At 43.8% G+C, this 24,304-nt stretch overlaps 1 protein-coding gene across 1 annotated transcript in view; it reads right to left on the bottom strand.

Moving 5' to 3' along the window:
- NPEPPS (aminopeptidase puromycin sensitive) overlaps window positions 1–24,304 on the bottom strand; it is a 93,564-nt gene that overhangs the window by 62,550 nt on the left and 6,710 nt on the right. The window contains exon 2 of the mRNA XM_055130339.1: window positions 17,178–17,262. Coding sequence (XP_054986314.1) covers window positions 17,178–17,262 — 85 coding nt within the window. The remainder of the gene's footprint in view (window positions 1–17,177; window positions 17,263–24,304) is intronic.

A 24,304-nucleotide genomic window follows, 5' to 3' on the forward strand; every position in this document is an offset into this window, starting at 1 on the left:
GGAATTACTCTTGGCGTTGCTCAGGGGACCATATGGGATGCTGGGAATCAAACCCAGGTCGGCCGCGTGCAAGGCAAATGCCCTACCTGCTGTGCTATCGCTCCAGCCCCAACAATTCAATTTTTTTTAAATTTTTTTGCTTTTCGGGTCACACCCAGTGATGCACAGGGGTTACTCCTGGCTCTACACTCAGGAATTACTCCTGGTGGTGCTGGGGGACCATACAGGATGCTGGGAATCAAACCCGGGTCGGCTGCATACAAGGCAAATGCCCTACCCACTGTGCTATCACTCCAGCCTGTGACGATTTAATTTTTAAAATGAGCAGAAGTTGGGGTGCTGAGGGAATCCTGCTTTGCAAGCACACGGCCACGTGTTTGAGCATCAGTTCCAACCGTATCTGACAAGATGGGTCCAGCAGCTCTACTCATTGGGAGCAGAGCTAGAACCCCCAGAGTTGGAACAGAAAGGGCAATATTCACCACTTCATTCAGGCCAAAGTGATAGTAAAAGGGTAGGACACTTAGCTTTCACATGGCAGATCCGGTTTTGCTCCCCAGAACCCCATATGGTCCCCCAAGGCCACCCAGGAGTGATCTCTGAGCATAGAGCCAAGAGTAAGCTATGAGCACTGCTGGGTGTGGCCCAAATCTCCCCCAAAAAACTCACTTCATTAGAGAAATGCAAATTAAAACCCGCAATGACATGTTACTACATATCCAGGAGAAAAGTGAAATGCACAATACTGGTCACAAAAATGTTGAGTATGAAGGGCAATAATTTAAATGCTGCTATTGTTGCCTTTTATTATTCCTCAAGACTACAAGCATTTTTCAATTTCAGAGTTTCTGCAGCTGGAAGTAGTTTCTATAACTATCTACAAATTTTCTATCATTTGGGTCACTCATCAAGTCAGTCAGTGATTCATTTCAAAGAGGAAGTCCAGAGAGGAAAAAGGTTAAGACACTTGCCTTGCTTGTATCTGGTACCCATCTGAATCCCCTGCACCACATATGGTCAAGTCAGGAGTGATCCCTGATTTTAGCATATGCGCTGCCGAAGCAAGCACCAGGAATGATCCCTGAGATGCCAGGGGTGGCCCCAAAACAAAACAAAATCAAAAAAATAGTTTCTACATGACCTTACTCTGTTGTTGAGAGTTTATCTCTACTTTGGATATTTTTGTTTTTTCATTTGTTATATTTCTAAATCAAATCCATCTATCTGGAATGTTGATTCTTGGTTTTAAACACTGCTCCAGGGCTTTAAGAGCTCCTGGCATACCTTGGGTTCAATAAATATTAACAGAATGAATTAATCACTTCAAAAATCAATAGATCAAGGGCTAGAGAGATAGTACAGTGGGAAAGGAACTTGCCTTGCACACGGCCAACCCAAGGTCAATCCCAGGTACTGTACATGGTCCCCTGAGCACGGCACCAGGAGTGATTCCTGAGCACATGCCAGGAGTAAGCCCTGAGCACTGCTGGGTATGAGCCCCCTCTAAAAAAGAATCAACAGATCAAGAGATTATGTCATGGATATCTTCAATACAGGATCTATTAATGACATCATCTTTTGGCCTATGTTACATAAATGGAGATGACTAGGAATTAAAATGTTCAGTTACAACAAAATACATGGACTCAAAAATGGAATCTATTTCAAATATTTAAGGAGAAAAAATATCTGCTCTGAACTCTTGTCAAGATTATTCTGAGAGGGGCTGGAGCGATAGCATAGCGGGTAGGGCGTTTGCCTTGCATGCAGCCGATCCGAGTTCGATTCCCAGCATCCCATATGGTCCTCTGAGCACCGCCAGGAGTAATTCCTGAGTGTAGAGCCAGGAGTAACCCCTGTGCATTGATTGCTGGGTGTGACACGAAAAGAAAAAAAAAAAAAAGACTATTCTGAGAGCAGAAAACCATTACCAGAAGAAAAGATGGATGGATGCTTCCAAGCAAGCACCTGAGCACATATGTGTCCGTGAATTGGAAAGCAGCAGTGAGAAGAGGCCAAGTACAACACGGAAACTTTGTCTCCATGGAGTCTGAGAAGACCAGTAGGGAGAGAAGGTTTATGTTGCATTTTATACCATTTATGCCTTCTGGGATCAAGAGTACATAGTAACTGGGGCTGGAGTGATAGCACAGTGGGTAGGGCGTTTGCCTTGCACTCGGCCGACCCAGGTTCGATTCCCAGCATCCCATATGGTCCCCTTAGTACCACCAGGAGTAATTCCTGAGTGCAGAGCCAGGAGTAGCCCCTGTGCATCGCCAGGTATGACCCAAAAAGCAAAAAAAAAAAAAAAAGAGTACATAGTAACTATGAGGAAAAAAAAATTTTTTTTTTGCTTTTTTGGGTCACATTTGGCGATGCACAGAGGTTACTCCTGGCTTTGTACTCAGGAATTACTCCTGGCAGTGCTCAGGGGTCCATATGGGATGCTGGGAATTGAACCCGGGTCAGCAGTGTGCAAGGCAAACGCCCTACCCGCTGTGCTATCACTCCAGCCCTCACTATGAGAAAAATTTGACGTTTATAAATTCATTTTATTTCTTTAGTGGTACCAGGAACCAAACGCATTGGGCATACAGACCACATCCCTGGCACCCTGATCAAGTGTTTGTAGCAGGACCATTTAGCAAGCAAATCACTGAATCTGTGTTCCCATTCTGGGTTTTCCAATTATGGTCTATTGACAAGGAAGCACTCCTTGCCTATGTCTTTAAGATTCGGTTCAACCATAAATTAGAAAGCATCCCATCCTTAGAGAACAGAGGGCCAGTGGCCCAGCTGGGGTGACGTCTTCCCAGAAGGCCAGCAGCCCTCCACATGCAGAGGAGCTAATAACTAAAAGAAGACAGGCTTCCATTCACTCTTCTGTTTATTCTCTGCCAAAAATCTCAGGACCTCACTTGCATTAACTCTTTCGATATATAATGTCTGTTTACTTTTCCTCTTTTTATTTTTATTTATTTATTTATTTATTTATTGCTTTTTGGGTCACACCCGGCAATGCACAGGGGTTACTCCTGGCTTATATACCCAGGAATCACCCCTGGCGGTGCTCAGGGGACCATATGGGATGCTGGGAATCGAACCCGGGTCAGCCGCATGCAAGGCAAACGCCCTACCCGCTGTGCTATATCGCTCCAGCCCCCTTTTCCTCTTTTTAGACTACACCTGGCGGTGCTCAGGACCTACTCCTGATTTTGTGCTCAGAAATCATTCCTGATGCAGCTTAGAGGAAACATCGGTAGTGCCAGGATCAAATCAGGGTTAGCCACGTGCAAGGCAAGTGCGTTAGCCCCTGTATTTTCTCTCTGACCTTTTCCTTAAAAATATTTTTGGGGGCCCTGAGAGACAGTACAGAGGGTAGGCTGCTTGCCTTGCATGCAGCTGACCCAGGTTCAATCCCCAGCATTGCATATGATCCCCTGAGCCCACCCAGGAGTACTGAGTAAAAGCAAGAATCTCCCTAAGCACCACTCAGTGTGACCCCAAAATAAAACTTTTTCCATTAACTTATTGTTGGTTCATAATATTATGAAATTTTATGAGTTTAGCTTAGCACTGTAGCACTGTCGCACTGTCGTCCCGTTGTTCATCAATTTGCTCGAGCAGACACCAGTAACATCTCCATTGTGAGGCTTGCTGTTACTGTTTTTGGCGTACTGAATACGCCACGGGTAGCTTGCCGGGCTCACCAAGAGGGATGGAGGAATGGAACCTGGGTCGGCCACATGCAAGGCAAACGCCCTACCCGCTGTGCTATCCTTCTAGCCGTTTAGCTTAATGCTTCTATATGTGTATGTTACCACTCTTACCACCAACATCCCAGTGCCATCCCAGCACCAAAAAGGCCTCTCTACTAAATTCTTTTGAGGGATGGAGGGTGAGAGGGGCACACCACAGTGCTCAGGGGCTACTCCCAGTTCTGTGGCTGGGGGACCATGTGGTGTCAGGGATTGAACCTGGGCCTCCCATATGCAAAGTATGAGCTCAGTTCACAGATGTCTCTCTGACCCACCTTTGCTCATTCTTTCCATCACCTCCCCCTTCCCCTCCACCAGTTTTCACTGAGTCTCAGAGTTAATTTTGCTATTTCTTGCCAATACATGTGCCTTAGTATTTCATATTCCACATGGATAAAACCATCCAATAATTATTTCTCACTTTGCTTTGGCTACTGTGAATATTACTACTATGAAAACAAAGGTGTAAATAGTCTTTTGATTAATTTTTATTGATTCTACTAGATCATATAAAATTTCCTTTTGTCTTTTGGGCCACAACCAATGGTGCTCAGGACTTATTCCTTGCTCTGTGCCTAGGAATCATTCCTGGCAGGCTTGAGGGACCACATGCTATACTGGGGATAGAACCCAGTCAACTGCATGCAAGGCAAGTGCCCTACCCACTATCATCTCTTCAGCCCTCAAAATGCCTTTTTAAAAAACTTTTCTCGGGGCTGGAGCAATAGCACAACTGATTTGTTAGCCCCCGCTTCCCTCTCCCCACTTTTTTGGTTTTTGGTTCACCCTGGGGGTGCTGAGGGCGCTATATGGAATTCTGGGGATCGAACTTGGCCAAGTGCATAACGAGCAGCCAGCCTGCTGTACTGTTGTACTATCTCGTTTCAAATATATCTATTTGAAATATATATATAGAGAGATAGATATAGATATAGCTGGAGCGATAGCACAGCGGGTAGGGCGTTTGCCTTGCACGCAGCCAACCTAGGTTCGATTCCTTCGTCCCTCTCAGAGATCCCGGTAGGCTACCGAGAGGATCCCACCCGCACAGTAGATAGAGCCTGGCAAGCTACCTGTGGCGAATTCGATATGCCAAAAAGAGTAACAAGTCTCATAATGGAGACGTTACTGGTGCCTGCTCGAACAAATCGATGAATAATGGGATGACAGGGCTACAGTGCTACATATAGTGGCAAGCGGGGAGGGGAGCATGTTGGGCTACAACCAGCTGAGCTCAGGATCATTACTGGTGATGCTCAGGGTACCATGTTGCATGCTGGGGGGTGAACCCAGGTCAGCAGCATGCAGGGCAAGTGCCTTACCTGATGTAATTACTCTGGCCCCTATGTGGATATTTTTAAGAAATTTCCATAACATTTTCCATGGAGGCTGCAATGATTTACATTCGCATGGTTAGTGCTGTGTCCAACACTCATGCAGTAGGCTATTTGGTCCAGCAGGTTTCCTTTAAATTACCCTCCTCACTTCCACAAAGACTACCAGGTCCTCAGGAAACAGATTCTATAGCCCATTCATGGATATAATTCACTTACCTCACATTAATCATCACCCTTGCTGCTGCCCTTTACTACTTTGTCATTTAATCAGTTAATTCTGGCTCTCTTGCCATAACAAGCCTTGAATGGACTCCAGGCCTTTTCTTTAGTAAGTACATACTACCATGTGGGAGCCAACTGCTAAACTGATTTGTATTATCAATGAGGAACACAGTCAGTAATTACAGTTACCCCTGCTTCCATTACTAAAATCTAGATCAATTTCTCCTCAATGAAAATGGGCCATATATATCCACCAGTGCTCTCAATTTTATCAGTTTAATCTTATTGAATCAGTACTCTGCCACACAAATCAATAAATATAAACAAAAACAGCTTCCTGCAAACAAATGTCTATCTTATAGGTCTGATTCTCTGATCTCTAACATTAACAATATGAGCAGAGAACATATTATGATAAACATCAAGGAATATCACTTTTCTCAAGTTTAAGCATTAACATTCATAAAAATTAATTTTTTGGTTTGGGGCCACATCTGGCTCTGCTCTGGGATCATATGGATGCTAGGAATCAAACCCAAGAAAGCTGTGGGCAAGGCAAGCATCCTACACACTGTTCTATTGCTCCAGCCCCTAAAATCTGTTTTATTAAAATTTTTAAAACATTTTCTTCAGTAGTCACTCTACTTCTATGCATGCATCACATGGAAAAATGATTTATGTGCACCAGGATGAACATTTAAGTATGCAGCAGTGCTATTCACAAGAGCTCCAGACTGATAAGACTCCAGAGGTCCATCCATTTTGATATGCATCCACAGAACAATACAAAATAGTGCAAAAACATGTGAGGGATGAGAATTCGGCTCAGAGGCAAAGGGAATGCTTCACAATCAGCAGGCCTTGGGTTCCATCCCTAGCATCAAACACACTAAAAGAATGAGCTCCAGGGGCTGGAGCAATAGCATAGCAGGCAGGGCGTTTGCCTTGCATACAGCCAACCCGGGTTCGAATCCCAGCATCCCATATGGTCCTCTGAGCACCACCAGGGGTAATTCCTGAGTGCAGAGCCAGGAGTAACTCCTGTGCGTTGCCAGGTGTGACCCAAAAACCAAAAAAAAAAAAAAAAAAGAATAAGCTCCAACTATGCACAGCATCTCTCAGGCAGGGAAGGAATGTGAGCAGAAAGGGCGTGTGGGAGCTGGGCTACAGCACCAAGTCACACTTGCTAGCTGTGCTTTTCTGTGTACAGAGTTTGCACAATAAAAAGTGCAAAGATTTAAGGAGCAAGTGGTCATAGTAAAATGGATGGGTATCATTTATCCCAGTCCCCAAATATTTCTTACAGTGCACTGGAAAACAGGCCACATCAGTGAAACTAACTGAGACAAAAACAATCATGTCCAGAGCTGCTGAAGAGACCATGCAAGCTCATCACTCTGGACAGAAACTCTCAATTGTAACTGATAAAAAGTCTGTGTTTGCAAGTGATGAAACTGTGTATCAGGAAAATCTAAGAGAACCAACAAAGAATTATTAGAAACCAGAAGTAACTCAATAAAATAGGCTATAAAATCTTAGGGAAACCAGAAACAATTGCTTCACAAGTATCAATACTCACAAGTATTGAGACCCAGCACCACAAAAGAGTAAAAATAAATAAATGTCCTTGGGTAAAGCGTCCTTCAGTAAAGTGCTGACTTCAATGTTTTATGATAAATGTATTCCAGGAAATGCTATTTAACCATAAAAAATGAAGAGGCTCTTTATGTACTGATTTATAACAGGCTCCAAGATAAGCAAAGCACAGAACAGCATTTCAGAAGATCCTACATTTAGAGTCAAAGGAAGTCTACAATTAACTAAATCTGATATATAAGAGGATGATTTAGCAGAAGGTTTTTTTGTTTTTATTTTGGGGCCACATCTGGCATTCACTCCTGGCTCCGCACTTAGGAATTCCTCCTTGAAGTGCCTGGGGGAGGGGGGCCTTGGGTTGGGGGGGGGGGATATAACCACATAGGATGCTGGGGACCAAACCCAGATCAACCACATGTGGACCAAGCACCTCACCCACTCTACTATTTCTCCAGGTCCCAAAAATAAAAGTTTTAAGTTTAGAACAATAGCATCTTCTTCACTCCACTAACTCTTGGTTTTGCCCTACTGTACAGTGCTCTGGGGCTATTCCAGGCTCTGCACTCAGGGATCAATCCTGGCAGTGCCTGGAAGACCAAGGATAAAACCTGGGCCTCCTGCATGCAAAGCCTGCACAACAGCCCACCAAGCTATCTCTCTGGCCCTCTGTTTATACTGCAAATATCTGAAAAAGTTTTCCAACAATAATACTTGATCATAGTTATCTTGCACTGAAAAGCAAATAATCAATTTAAACCTTGAAATCTTTGAAACCCTCTTTATTTTTATTACTATTACTACTGTTTTGGTTTGGGGGCCATCCCGACAGTGCTCATGGCTTATTCCTGGCTCTGTGCTCAAGGATCTCACCAGGTTGCGGCTTGAAGGACTGTAGTGGGCAGCGAGATCGAACCAAGGACAGCAATGCAAGTGCCTTAACCCCTGTGTTATCTCTCCAGACTCTTACAAGTTTAGAAACAAAACAGGAGGTGGGCGTGGAGGGGTCCAACCCTGCTGGTGTACAGGGGACCACCAGGCCCACACCTGGCAGTGCTGGAAGAGGCACGGAGCCCTGCGGATTGGACTAAATCAAGAACCTCAGCACATGCTCTAGCACCTGAAAAACTCTGAAGCTTCTTGATTTTTATTGGAGCTCCTGGAGTACATATATTTGGGAGAAGGGGGGGGGAGTTTAGGGCCACACACATGTGCCAAGTGTGATCCTGGCAACTTTGTTGTCTGAGCCTCATGCCTCTGCTGTCTGTGATTCCAGCTGCAATTTCTAGCTGTACCAGAGACCAGTGTGTAAGAGGGTGTGACCATGCAATGAGCACGCCAACCATGATATGCAAACACGATGGCCAGAGAGCATGACTCTTGGTGGGCAATGCCCAGCAAGCACTACAACAAGAATGTGTGTGAGACCCACTGCTAAGGACAGGGACACCCGCCAGCACATGTGGAAGCCTAGAGAAAAGAGCGCACTGCGCCTGCCCTGCGGCCCCCAGGGAGCACCACACGGGAGCACGCACAGTCAGTCACCAGCCAGGCACAAGTGTGAATCCCGGTCATCACCTCAACAGAAACAACCAAGGGAAGTATTTGGGGTGTGGGGGTGGGGGGGGGGTTGAAGAGAAATGAAAGCACACAGCCAGAGAGGGTCAGAATGAGACATGTTCAAAGAAGACATGATCAGTTGCTTATGGACAAAATTCAAAAGAAACACCTAAAATCTTCTAGAACTCATAAGGGATTTTAACAAGGTTGCAGGACAAATGGCTAATGTATGAAAGTCAATTAACTTCTTTACACTAGCAAAATATAATATTTGACATTTTTAGAAAAAGGGCTAGAGCCAGAGTAGACTGACTTGCCTGACCCAGGTTCAATCCCTGGCACCCCATGTAGTCCCCTCGCACCCCCCCCGCCCGCCCCCACAAGCCCACTAGGAGTAAGCTCTAAGCACCATTGGGTATAGCCTCCACCTCAAAACACAAAATAGTCAAATACTTGTGTGTAAATCTAACAAACCCTATAAGAGACCCATATGATGAAAATTACAAAATTTGTGAATACTACCAAAGAAGAATGAAATCGTATTCTTTGTTCACAGACAGGGCGATTCAGGGATGCCAGTTCTACCCAGCTTTATCTGTAGATTTACTCTCAATTCCAATTCAAAACCCCAAAAGTAATTCTGCAAATGTTGAAAATATTTCTACTTTACGTAGAATGGTTATTCCTGTTTTGATCACAGGCACTGCACATAGCCTCCCAGCACTGAGAGAAACACGAGCCAGGTAGTAGCTCTTAGTAACACCTGCCCCCCGAAGATGTTATGTGGAGGGGCCAGATAAGATCTGAGACAGTATGCATGATTTTGCATGTATGAGGCCTTGGGATCTATTCCTAGCACCAAAAAAGATACATACACACATACTTACACACCCCACTGGAACACATGGAGCAAATTTTAAGCTATTTACTATAGTAATATAATACATAATACACTGTTATCAGTTTCAATTAAGAAATGGTAAGAGAGGGGCTGGAGCAATAGCACAGTGGGTAGGGCATTTGCCTTGCATGTGGCCGACCCAGGTTTGATTCTCAGCATCCCTCATGGTACTCTGAGCACCGCCAGGAGTAATTCCTGAGTGCAGAGCAAGGAGTAACCCCTGAGCATTGCTGGGTATGAAAAAAGCAAAAAGCAAAAAAAAAAAGAAAGAAAGAAAGAAAGAAAGAAAGAAAGAAAGAAAGAAAGAAAGAAAGAAAGAAAGAAAGAAAGAAAGAAAGAAAGAAAGAAAGAAATGTTAAGAAGGGACTAGAAAGACAATAACAGTGGGTAGGGCACAGGACTGCCCTGGCACATGGCCAACCCAGGTTCAATCCCTGGCACCCCATGGACCCATGAGCCCCACCAGAAGTGATCCCTGAGCACAGTCTGGAGCAAGCTCTGAGCATCACTGGGTGTGGCCTCCAAACAACAACAAACTTTTAAAGAAAAGAAAAACGGTAAGAATCTCATGTGGACTTTCCCTCTTTCTCAGCGTCAGAGATCAAATTTAGAGCCTCATGCAAGACATGTCCTGGACTTGCTTAGCCATATCCTTGGCCCTGGCTTTTCTGTTCTTTTCTTCACCCCTTCTTTTGACCCTTGGACATGCTCTCAGCCCACGGAGGTTTTTCTCTAGCTTAATTCTGTGTAGTTTTTTTTGTTTTTTAATTTTATTGAATCACCGTGAGATAGTTACAAGCTTTCATGTTTGGGTTACAATCACACAACGATCAAACTCCCATCCCTCCACCAGTGCACATTCCCCATCACCGGTATGCTATACCCACAATGCTCAAGTCTGCCCTCTTCCCACCCCCTTCAGTTTAGTGCCGTGACCCATGCAGTGCCAGGGATCAAAATGGACCTCCTACACGAAAGCATGTGTTCTGGCCCACTGAGATATCTCTGCAGCCCCCCCTTTCCTCTTCTCAATGCGATAACTATGTTTGTCTTATCTTCATGTCCATATGAAAGAGAGTATTCCTAACAAACCACAGTACCCTGGAGTATCTCTTCAGAGGTTGCAAATTCAACAGAACTCAGTATGGTGCACATGAAACTACTGTTTGGCCAGAAAACTTTCTTTAAAATCTGAATATTTGGAGTCTGGAAAGATAGTACAGCAGGTTGGATGCTTTCCTTGCTCGTGACTGATCTGGGTTCAATCCCCAGCATCCCAAATAGTTCCCCCAAGCCCCACCAGAAGTGATTTCCTAGTGCAAAGCCAGGAGTAAGCCCTGAGCACTGTGAGGCAAAAAAACAAAACAAAAACACCGAAAATACTTATGTGACACACATTTTTCTACTTAATCTGCCCTACCATATTACACTTATTCTCCTACACCTAGATCATTTCATTATTGCTTATTTGCTTAACCCCAGCAGTAACTTGTTGAGGCCCTTCTCATAAAGTGTTATCTGTGTAACTAAAACTATACTTGGAGTCCTGTCAATTGAATTTTTTTATAAAATTATACATTCTATAAAACCTTTTTATTAGAAGACTAGCACTTAATCCTGTATATATATTTTCAGAAAAATAGACAACTCTATTACAGAGAGAACTTAGTAATGTTAATATATTGCTCCTGTATATAACTGTGATAGAGTATGAGTTAAAGGTTTGTAATGAAGTATAAGAAAATATTCTTTTTCAAGTAAAGAGCTTTGCTCCAAACTTATTACTTGGTGGTGTTTCTTGGGACCATTTCATCTTCATTAAACACATACAAGGCTGGAGATATACGAGAATGGGTACGGAGCTTGTAGCAATTTGCATGAGGCTGACCCAGGTTCAATCCCCAGAACCCATATGGTTCCCTGAGCACCACCAGGAGTGATCCAAGTGCAGAGCCAGGAGTAAGATGAGTATGGCCCCAAAACCAAAAATCCTACTTCAAGAATTAACATGTTAAAAACTTGTAAGCCTTACACTGATAAACCAAAGAGGTGCTAGCAGATCTGAAACTGTATTTCCGAACTTTGTATAAAATATTATGATGCTACCAATGGAAAAAACTGCTTCTCACACTGCTAAGTCTGCAAACATTCTTGGCAGGATATACTCAAGGAAGAGGGGTATGAAACCGGAGAAAGAGGGGTATGAAACCAGAGAGACAACATAGGAGTTTAGGAGCTTGGCTTACACATGGCTGACTCTGGTTCAATCACTGGCTCTGCATGTGGTCCCTTGAGCACCTCTAGGAGTGATCCCTAAGCACAGAGACAGAAATAAGTCCTGAGTACTGCCAGGTGTAACCCCAAAACAAAACAAGCAAACAAACAAATTTCACTCAAGGGCAGGAGAGATAGTACAGTGCTTAATGCATTTGATCCCAGAAGCCCTGGTTTGAATCCCAAATCCAGGGTTCTAAACCACTGTATCACTGTCATCCTGTTGCTCATCGATTTGCTCGAATGGGTACCAGTAACGTCTCCGTTATGAGACTTGTTGTTACTGTTTTTGGCATATCGGATATGCCACGGGTAGCTTGCCAGGCTCTGCCATGCGGGCAAGATACTCTTGGTAGCTTGCCAGGCTCTCCGATAGGGGCAGAGGAATCGAACCCGGGTCAGCCACGTGCAAGGCAAATGCCCTATCCGCTGTGCTATCGCTCCAGCCCAGGGTTCTACATAGGATCCCTCAAATAGTAGCAAGGGTCACTCCCAAGCACAGAGTCAGGAATAACCCCCTCAACTCTTCTGAGTGTGGCCCCCCCAAATAAAACTCTTAATTTTCATTTTCTATGTGGTTATGGCCACACCAGCTAGTAATGACAAATAAAGACTCTACCTGTCAGGACCTGAGACTGTCCACATTTCTCCTGCAGAAGCGGGTAACAATATTAATCCCTGCACTATGTAGGGAGCTGCATTCCTTGCACTGGCTTAAATGCTAGTAATTTCACCAACCCTTAAAATGTGAAACAGTTAAGGGAAAAAATTTTTTTTCCAGCTGTTTTTCTTACTATTTTCGCATTTATTAGTATTACAAAGCTCTCAAATGGACTTTTCAATAAATTCTCTGATGAAAAGACAGAACCTTAGTTTAAAGAGACACATGCCAACAGCTCTTTCTGGGCCACTGCACATATGACAAGCCACCCTTTCCCCAAATAGACACAAAGTAACAACAATTTTACATCTTCCAGTAATTTTCTAATTTACCTGAAAACACCAAGATTCAGTGGCTACTAATATATAAATCAGTCTTGCTAAAAGCAACCACATATATTATAAGGCACTAGATGGTATTGTCTAGATTTACAAATAAACGGCATCTCCTATACCCAGCAAGTGAAGGCAGGGGATAGGGGGAGAGTAGAGGGGGAGGGGGAGGGAAGAGTGAAGAAATAAAACATAGCTATCTCCCTTTAAGGAGATGTGGCTGCTCAGCAGTATGCAATCTGCCTTCCATGTGAGGCCCGGGGTTTGATTTTCATGCAGGAGCCCCAGTTCAATCCTGGGCACTGTGTGACCTCCCAAACACAGTAGCGACACACACACAAAAAGTACTAGTATAGCTGGTATCTTTTTCCCTGGTGCAGCATATAACCCTAGAAGGAGCTGGCAGTAAAATTCACTACTGCTTCCTTAAAAAACATATACAGCGTATAGGGTACTTGCTTGCAGGTGGGTAGCCCAAGTTTGATCCCTGGCACCTCATATGGTCCTGCCAGAGTGATCCCTGAGAGTACAGGTGGATATAACCCCCCCAAAAAAAAAGCGGGGGGAAAAAAAGAGAAAGAAACAACATGTTGCGTTCTCCCATAAAACAAAATTCAGGAGCCGAAGAGATCTTACAGTGGTTAAGGCTGTTGCTCTTGCATGTGTCTGATTTGGGTTTGAGCGAAGCACCACACATGGTTCCCTGAACAGAATCAGGAGTATGCCCTGAGCACAAGGTATGGCCCCAACACAAAATAACGCAATTAAGTATGCAAGTACAAACCTATATTCATCTATAAAGCTATGTTTATGTTCAGAAGGCCAAATCCATTCCTATTGATGACCAAATCTTTAAAAGTCAATTTAATGCAACTTCTCATTCTCTTAACTCTAAAATTAAATGGGCTTACACAGAACTCCAGATTATTCCTGCTGCTGTCACAAAGAGCTGAGAAGTGTATCTTAGCTAGTTCTGAAGGAACTACTTCATGTGCCTAAAACAACTTAAGGGCAGGGAGAGAGCCCAGCTGCTGTCACAAAGAGCTGAGAAGTGTATCTTAGCTAGTTCTGAAGGAACTACTTCATGTGCCTAAAACAACTTAAGGGCAGGGAGAGAGCCCAGCAATTAGGGTGCCAATGCAAGGCATGCACTGGTCCCCAATTTGATTCCCACCTGAGCATTGCTAGAGAGAGCCCTAAAATTCCCTGAGCACCACTGGGTGTGGCCCTGGTGGCCCCCAGGACTGTAGGGCCTGAGCAGTACAACTTTGTGCCCAAGCATTCAACCATCTGGCCTGGTTGTCTGTGAGCCAGCAGGAGTGGTCTCAAGGCCCCTTGAGCACCAACTGGGCAGCTCCCCAAAAGAAACAATGTCTTATGAGAATTCTCTTAGACATTCCTTACTTCCTGTTCTTATTTCTCTCCCAATCCTCTTACTTTCCTTTGAGATACAGATCAGGAACCAAAGATACCGTAAAGCAGGCAAGGCACTTGCTTTGCTTGCAGTCGACCCAGGTTCAATCTCTGGCACCACATATGGTTCCCCAAACTTTGAGCACATCTGGGTGTGACAAAAAAAATTTTTTTAAATAAAAATACAGATTACTAAGAGGTTTTAGAGATAGCCAAGCATGCAGAGTGGGGAGTAGCCCCAAAACAACCCCCATAACACACACAAAATTTAGCACCATTTAATTAAAGCCTATTTGAAATATTAAGTTCCCTGAACTCTCCTCTGATAAATTTTTTTGTTGTTGTTTTTTGGGGTCACACCCAGCGATGCTCAGGGGTTATTCCTGGCTTTGCACTCTCCTTTGCACTCTCCTCTGACATTTTAGTAGAGGAAGATTTTAACTTAAGTAATTCTAGGCAACACACTTCACTATTTATTTTCCTCTAAGAATAATTTAAGAAAATTCATTTTATTTTTTCTAAGAAGAAATAATTTAAGAAAACTCATGAAAATAAATATTGTCAAGCCTTAAAATGTTACTTATAGATACGACAAGATGTCTCAAAGAGCTGAAGTGCATATTTTACAGGCGAGAACTCTGGGTTCAATCCAGCACCCAGCACTTAAGCACTGCCAAGTTTGACCTCAAATCAATCAAACAAGGACCAGAATGATAGTCCAGTGGGTAGGGCATTTGCCTTGCACATGACCAACCCAGGTTTGATCCACAGCATCCCATATGATTCCCTGAGCTCGCCAGCAGTAATTCCTGGGCACCAAGCCAAGACAACCGATGAGCATCACTGGATGTGAGTCAAAATTTAAAAAATAAATATAAGTTACTTGTAGATTCCTTTTCAGAACAAAGTAAGAAACTAAAGATATAGTTCAATGGGTTAAGCACATGTTTAACAATCAGAAGACAGAGAATCTATTTCAAAACAACACCAGAAGTGACCCCCAAACACACAGTATGGGGTACCTCCAGAGTACGGGCAAAATAAAGGAGTTATGAAATGCACTGATGAAAATTCAAATTTCTAACATACCTTACTCACTTCAAATGAAACTTTCTCATTTGATTTACAACCTTCTAAATCTCCAACCAATAAGTAATTTTGAGAAAGAATACAAAAGTGAAGTAAAAATAAAAAATATTTTAGGGGACTGGAGCGATAGCACAGCAGGTAGGGCGTTTGCCTTGCAAGTGGCCGACCTGGGTTTGATTCCCAGCATCCCATCCTCCGAGCACCATCAGGAGTAATTCCTGAGTGCATGAGCCAGGAGTAACCCCTGTGCAACACCAGGTATGACCGAAAAAGCAAAAAAAAAAGTATTTTAGACTCAATACTAATATACTTATGAGTGATCCCTAAGCACAGAGCCAGGAGTAAGTCCTGAGACCTGTTGGGTATGTCTAAATTTTTTACTTTTTGGAGGGGAGGGGCCATACCCAGCAGTGCTCAGGGATTTCTCCTGGTGGGCTCAAAGGACATATGGGGTGCCAGGGATCCAATCTAGGTCAGCCACGAGCAAGGCAAGCACCCTACCCACTATACTATCTCTCTCCAGTCCCAAATTTCTTAACTTTTTTAAATACTTTATATCGTGGCTGGAGTGCTTAGTGCTCAATGAATTAAGTGCATGCTTTGCATGCAGAAGGCTGGGGTAAGATCCCTGGCAATGCTTGGTCCCCCTAGCACTGAACTAGAAGCAGCCCCTGAGCTCTATCAGCTATGGTCCAAAACAAAACTGAAAAATGAAATGTCCTTTAAAAGATTGGCTCAACAGCTAGAATTACATGTGAGGCCCTAGGCTCAATCCTCAATTCCACACATGATGTGGTACTGGAGATAAAGTCAAATAAAAGTTTATGACTTAAAGAGATTTAAGATCCAAACTGATTACTCATTTTAATTGTCCTTATAATTACAGGGCCTAAAATAGCTCTCTTTTATGGCGGGGGTGGGGGGTGACGGGGGGGGGGTACTTCTGGGCCACACCCAGCTGTGCTCAGGGGCTATTTCTGGCTCTACGCTCAAGATTGATGACCGGCAGTGCTCAGGTAAGTGGTGCCAGGGTTTCAAACAGGAGTCACTGGGATGCAAGGAAAGTGCCTTAACCCCTAGACTATCTCTGGTACCTAAAAGAGTTCTCATTTTAAAGACAGTGAGTTGGGCCGGAGCGATAGCACAGCGGGTAGGGCATTTGCCTTGCACGCAGCCAACCTGGGTTCGATTCCCAGCATCCCATATGGTCCCCCAAGCACCCCCGAGTAATTCCTGAGTGCAGAGCCAGGAGCATAGCAGGCTCTCCTGAGCATAGCAGGGTGTGACCCAAAAAAAAAAAAGCAAAAAAAGTAAAAAATAAAAAATAAAAAAATGAATAAAGACAGTGAGTTTCCGTATACTGTATATTTTGTTCCTTTTTAACATACCCTTTCATTGTAACAAATTCCATAATATAGTTTAATAACCAAACCCAGTTTCATAAAGCAACTATTTCCCCATTTGCTATTTATCATTATTATCTCATTTTAACCTACAATTCAAGGGGGGGAACCGGTGGGGAGAATCACCATAGAGGGGCTGGCAAGATAGCCCAAAAGGCTGAGCCAAAGCTCTGTATGCTGGAGGCCAGATTCAATCCCTGGCACTCTGCAGTACCTCCAGCACTGTTGGGAGTGACCCCCAAAAAGAGTCAGAAACTGTCTTTGAGCTGTGCTGAGAATGGCCCAAAACACTCCTCTCACCCTAAAAATAAAACAAAAAACAAACTCATATGCACTAAACCCTCTTGACGAACTTGCCATGTTCAAAGTACATAAAACAACTCTTTAAAATAACTCTTCAGCTTTATATACGTGGCTAAATTCCATGCAATCCAAGGTCATAAAACAAGTTAATATTTGAAGGAATATTACAATGATATCTCCTTTATTTCACAGAAGGCAGATTCTACTTTGAATACTTTCCTTAGACATTTAAAGATTTTTCCTATTTCTAACATAACACTAAACTTATACTGAAATGCTATTACACACAAACACAGAGTCCACAAATTAATACAGAAAAAACAGGTCTTACCTTCATCTCCCTCTGGTGCATATGAAGCTGTTATAATGTCAATATCTGCACAATTCATCACAATTTGATTGGTTGCTTGCCTCACCTAAGGAGGGGGAAAAAAAAAACCTGCAGTGTCAGAAACAGCACAGATAAATATATGTACATCCTCATCAGGCCCTAATATTAGGCCCGGGCAATTGTCACATGCAATTTCTTAGAATCCAGAAGTCACTAAAGTCCTAGACTGAGCATAATGCACCAATGGAGTCCCCCAAAATGAGTAGTTTTGTACTCCAAGGCAATTCACGTTTTCTAAATTGAATCCTTTTGCAGAATTTAAACATTTAACAAATATTAAATAAAAGCAACTTCTCCCACTTTCCCACTTACTTGACCTAAAACAACTTAGAGTACTAGAGAGACAGAGAGACAGTACAGGGGTTAAAACGCTTTGCATGCAGTCAACCCCGGATTAGACCCCAGCACCACATATGTGATCCAGAGCACAGAGCCTGGCAAAATCTAAAGTACCACTGGGCATGGCCTAAAAACAAAAACAAAGAAGTTAGGGGGAGAGAATATGGGGGGCCAGAGAGGTAGACAGTGGACAATGAGCTTGCCTTGAACATTGCTGACCCGGGTTCAATCCCTGACACCACCCCTATGATTTCCCAGCCCCACAGGAATGATCCCTGAGCACAAAGCCAGGAATAAGCCCTGTGCACCTCTGGGTATGGCCCAAAGACCAAAAAAGAAAAAGAAAAGAAAAAAATTTAAAAATACAAAATAAACATATAGGGGTGGAGAGATAGTTTAGCAGGTAAGGAGCAAGCCCTGCACAAACTGGACGCAGATTGACTCCCTGGTCCCTACAGTACTGAGTACCATCAGAAATGACCCCTAAGCACCTAAACAAGAGCAAGTCCTGAGCACAGTCAGGCATGACCCCAAAACCAACGCAAATAAATGAAAGAAGCATACTGGGTTGGAAGATGGCACAAAGGACTGGGATACATGCTGTGTATACTCAAAGCTTGGGTTCGATCCCTGGTACCACATGGTCTTCTGCACATCACAAGAAGCAACCCCTGAGTAACAAGTAGCAAGAAGCCCCCGAGCACTGCTGGGGTTTGCCAAAAAATAAATAAATAAATAACAAACAGAAATAAGCATCTTGATCCTTCTATTCTTGCTCAAAAATCACCAAATTACTCTCCAAAAAATTTCAGTTGACAGTCCAATGAGGAAGTATCCTCCCAAACAAACTAAAACCCGGGAGCGGAGAGATGGTACAACAGGTAGGAATCTTGCCTTGCATGCAGCCAGTCCAGGTTTGAGTCCCAGACCCCCACATGGTGCCCCTCAAACCACGCCAGGAGTGTTCCCTGGGCACAGAGCCAGAAATAAGCCCTGAGCACTGCTGGGCGTGGCCCCAAAACAAAACTAAAAACTGTTGAAGATAAACTGACTATTAAAGAGCATTCTAAGGGCTGGAGAGAGAGTAGAGAAGGTAAGGTCTGGCATGGTGCTATCACTCTGGCAGCAACTGGGTGGGAGGAGGGGGGGATCACGGTGGAGCAAGTGGTCCTAGAGATCAAGCTAATAAGGGGTCCAGCATCCAGCATGCAAAGCACACACCCCACCCCTTTGACACTACCTACAGGCCCTCCATGGTGGTAGAACTTCCCAGTAATAACATACTGGTTACTTAGTATCATTTTTCCTTTTTTTTCTTTCCTTTTTGGGTCATACCTGGTGATGCACAGGGGTTAGTCCTGGCTCTGGCTCTGCACTCAGGAATTACTCCCGGCGGTGTTCGGGGGACCATATAGAATGCTGGGAATCGAACCCGGGTAGGCCGCATGCAAGGCAAACACCCTGTTATCACTCCAGCCCCATCATTTTTCCTTTTTTGTCATTAAGTTTCTTTTGCAAACTGCTTGTTCATAACACCTGCCCTTTTTCCCAATTTGATTGTAACTTTGTTTCTATATTTTGTTGCTACAAATAAAACCTCAAATTTTGTCTTCAGACCTCTGAAATGGCCTTATTTTTTTGTTTCTTTTTTTTCCCACTGTTTTTTGGGGTCACACCTGGTCATGCTCAGGGGTTCCTCCTGGCTCTGCACTCAAAGATTACTCCTGGTGGTGCTCAGGGGACCATATAGGATGCTGGGAATAGAACTCGGGTCCACCGCATTCAAGGCAAATGCCGTGCCCGCTGTGCTATCGCTCCAGCCCCTGAAAATAGGCCTTAAAAATAGGGATGCCTGATAAAATAAAATAAAATGCCATTGAAAAAAAAAAAATAGGGATGCCTGATAAGGCTGTAGCTCAGTCATGAAGAGCATACCTTGTTTGTGGTAAGGTCCTGAGTTCAATTCCCAACACAAAAGAAATTAAATAACAAATATACATTAATCTATCCTAAACTCACACACACACTGACACCTGTAATAACAAATAAATACTGGTATTAATCAAGCAGGTGAGCAGGCCTGGGTAGGCCTTCCTTCAAACCATAGGGAAGGGAGAAGCAGCCATTTCTTGAAGACACCAATTATTGGTAAATTGAAAAACAATCTCTGTGTTGATAAGTACGCCAATTAAAAAAAAAAAAACCTGATTGGGGCCAGATGAATAATACAGTGGATAGGGTGTTTGCCTTTCATGTAGCTGATGTGGGTTCAATCCACAGCACCCAATATGATCCCTTGAGCGCCACCAGGAGTAATCTCTCAATTCAGAGCCAGATGTAGCCCCTGAGCACTGCCAGATGTGGGCCCAAACTAATAATAACAACAACAACAATAATGATAAATCTATAAACCTACAATAGATCTACAAAGTTTGCAGTCTCTGGTAGGTTGCAACCAAGTTTGCATGAGCACAGTCAGTACAGTATACATGCACCACAACCAAGTGTGCGTGAGCACAGCCACCAGGCACTACAGTGTACGCACTACAACAAAGTGTGCATGAGCACAGCCACCAGCCACTACAGTGTACGCACTACAACAAAGTGTGCATGAGCACAGCCACCAGCCACTACAGTGTACGCACTACAACAAAGTGTGCATGAGCACAGCCACTACAGCATATGTGCACCACAACCATGTGTGCATGAGAATGGCCACTACAGTATATGCACCACAACCAAGTGTGTGTGAGCATGTAGCTGACCCAGGATTGATCCTCAGCATCCCATATGGTGCCCTAAACACTGACAGGGCTAATTCCTGAGTGCAGAGCCAGGATTAACCCCTGAGCATTGCCAGGTGTGGCAAAAACAAAAAAAGAGATGCCTGCCTTCCATGGGATAACCATAGTTCAATCCCTGATAACACATATGGTCCCTGATACACTGGGCATGGTCCAAATACCAAAAATAGAAGGGAGGGGAACTTTTACCCCACCAAAATCAAAGGGCAGAAAGAGACAAAGAGCACAACAGGCTGGGTGCATGCTTTGTATATGGGAGGCCTTGGTGCAATCCTGAACACTATCAGGAATGACCCCTGATCACCAAGCCAGTAGTAGTCCCAGAGCACCACACACACACACACACACACACACACACACACACACACACACACACACTCTATTTTATAAGTGGCATTTTTCCATCAAACTGTTTATTTCATCCAAACAACCAAATAGAACTAAAAACCTTTATATCCCAACCAGCCATGTAAAGCACTACAGTTTTTTAAAAAAGAAAAAGTAACACTTTGTCTATTCATAAAATGACTTTACAAAACAGAAATGGGAGCTGGAGAGAGTTTAACAGGACAGAGCACATATTTTTCATGTAGGAGGCCCAGGTTCAATCCCTGGAACCACAAGTTCCCTCAAGTAGGACGGGGAGGATGTCCAAGACCTGAGAGGGGAGTAGCCCCTTATCACCACTGGGTGTGGCCCCCAAATCTTTAAAACAGAAAAGGGAAAAAAAATACCCAGAAAACCAGGATGTGCCCCAAAAGGGAGAGTGAATGAAAATCTCCCAGAGATTGATGTTTTTGCCAAATGAATAATAATCATGGTTCAGTTACAGATCTTATCTTTATCTACGGAAACATATTTTCATCCATCAACACCTACACTAAATTTAATGGTAGCCAAGCAGTTAATTTACCGAAGAAACCTGTACAACACAATCTGTCCAAATGACACTTATTTTTCCACTGCTATTCTAACAATTCTGAGGGAAATGTTTCTATATTTTGGAAGGCAGAGTGCACAACACCAAGTTACGGTTACATGACAGTTCCTCCTGAGTTTAAGGAAAATAAACCTGGTTCTATTAATTAAATAAGCTGTTTTTTTTTCCCACAGTTATACTTTCGGGGCTTTTTGTTTGTTTTAGGATCCTGCCATTGCTGGAAGGGTGGGTAAAGTACCAAAGAGCAAAATACTTAATAACAGAGCCCCACTCAAATTTTAAAACTCAGGCAAACTATTCTGTCTCATATGAGAAATGACATCTTTATTGTTTTTGGTTTGGGGCAATACCTGAAGGTGCTCAGGGGACCCTGAGATGACAAGGACCAAACCTGGGCCTCAAAGCATGCAAAATATGTGCTCAGCTCATTGGCCTATCTCTCTAGTTCTAAAGATAGGGCTGCACTTTAAACAGTAGGATAGGGGCTGAGAGATAGTACAGTGGGAAAGTTTCTTGCCCTGCATGTGGCTAACCAGGTTCAATCCCTGGTACTCCAAGTACCCCGGTATTTGGTCCCCTAAGCACCACTAGGAGTGATTCCTAAGCACAGAGCCAGGAGTAACCCCTGAGCATTGCTAAGTTTGGCCCTCAAAACCAAAAATAAATAAATGGTAGGATAATCTACCAATTATCACTTAAAGATGCTGCTAGTATTAAGACATATACAATAGAGAACAATCTAAAATATGCTCTAATCATAAAGATACTATGCTGCTTTTACCCTAACCATTTATCAGGTATCTATCACATGGCATAAAATTGAGCAGAAGTGAGAATTTCATGGACCAAGCACATGAGTTGCATGCAGGAGATCTAGTTCTATCCCCTGAATGCTTGATTCCTCCAAGTACCACAGGAGCAACTCCCAAGCACAAACCAGGAAGAGGCTCTGAGCATTGCTGGGGATTTCTGGATATTAGCACATATATGCTACCCAGGGAAAATACGCTAAGAGGTGGTGGGGAAATGTGACGGTGGTGGGATTGGTTGGAGCAATAGCACAGTGGCTGGGCGTTCGCCTTTCACTCGGCTGACCTGAGTTCGATTCCTCCGCCCCTCTCGGAGAGCCAGGCAAGCTACCGAGAGTATCAGGCCCGCGCGCGGCAGAGCCTGGCAAGCTACCTGTGCGTACTGGATATGCCAAGAACAGTAACAATGAGACGTTACTGGTGCCTGCTCGACCAAATCGATGAGCAACAGGATGACACTGACAGTGATTGAATGTAATAAATAATTCTGAACAACTTTATAAAAATAAAATAAATAAGACACCGTAAGAGCCAAAGAGCATGAAGGGATGGAGACCCAGGTTCAATTCACAGCACCACATGAGCAGTATCAGGGGCCACCCTAGGAGCACCCAGTGCAAAATTTAACGATGAAAAAGGCTAAAACTAAAATATCCACATGATCAAGTATGTGTCCCCACAATATTGCACTAGAGGAAGGTACAGGTCCACACCGAGCAACACCTGGGGACCAAGAGGTACTGGAGATCAAACCCAGAGTTGTAGCATGCAAACCATGCATCCAACAACAGTACTGAGCTGATGATTCGGTCATGTCATTTCTCACATATTAACACCATCAGGAATCGAAAGAGCTATGCTGGGATTATCATCTCACTCAAGTGAGAGAAGGAATCCGGAGTTCTGACCTCCGTCGACGGTCAAAAATCAGGGATGCTGTCTCATTTGCCAAGGCATCAAAAATCAGATGGGCCGGTCATGTAATGCGACTCAGAGATGACCGTTGGACTACAGCTGTTACAGAATGGATTCCACGGGACGTCAGAAGACCTCGTGGCCACCCACCAACTAGATGGTCAGATTTCTTCGTCAAATCTCTCAGTGAACGATTTGAGGCTCTTTCTGTTCCTGGAGCGAGCAGGTATCATTGGGCTACACTGGCTCTTGACAGGAACAAATGGAGATGTTACTGGCGCCCGCTCGAGCAAATTGAAGATCAACGGGACTACAAGTAATACAAGTAAACACTATCATGTTATTAAATACTACCTCTGTGTTTTACTATCAAAATACAGGTAACTATGGGGCCAAAGAGTACAGCGGGTAAGGGACTTGCCTTGCACACAACAACCCCAGGTTCAATCCCTGGAACCCCTTATGGTCTCTCCAAGTCCACAGGAATGACCACCCAGTGCAGAGCTAGGAGTAAGCCCTGAGCACTGCCAAGTACGGCCCCAAAACAAAAGAAAATATAGGTAACCAGGGGCCAAGAGGTTTAAGTAAGTAAAGCACTTGCACTCAGGCAGTCCAGGTTCAATCCCAATACTACATATAGCCCCCATGCCACCTGGAGTGATCCCTGAGCACAGAGCCAGGCATAAGCCCTGAACACAGCCAGCTATGACCCCAAAACCAAAATAAAATAAATAACAGACCAGAGGTGAGAACTCAGCCAGCCGGAGTACATGCTTTGCATCAAGGAGGCCTGGAGTCAATCCCCAGCACTACATGCTCCCCTAAGCACTGCCAGGAAGGGCCCTCCAGCACCAGGAAGTAGCCCGACTATGCTGGACATGGCCTCCAAAACACAGACAAGACATAGCTATGCTAGAGATGTATTTATACAGGCAACAACTGAAAGAAATGTCAGCATCAGGATCATCTTATGACCTAGGAAATAATTCAATGGGCTAGTGCACATGCTTTGCATGCCAGAGGCCAGGATTTGATCCCTAGCACCACATAGTCCTGAGCACCATGCTGGGAGTAGTTCCCTAAGCACTTCCGGGTGTGGCCAGAGAAAACAAAATAAAATTTCAGTTTCCAAGCTTAAAATAGAAGTAAAACGTTAGTTGGCATATAAATTGTGCTGACAATAAGTTCATTTTCAACTTTTCCATTTGATGCTACTAGACAATGGAATGTTAGTGGGTCCTTTATTTGTTTCAAACCCAG

This window comes from Sorex araneus, chromosome 3 (genome assembly GCF_027595985.1).
Source record: "Sorex araneus isolate mSorAra2 chromosome 3, mSorAra2.pri, whole genome shotgun sequence".
Lineage (NCBI taxonomy): Eukaryota > Metazoa > Chordata > Mammalia > Eulipotyphla > Soricidae > Sorex > Sorex araneus.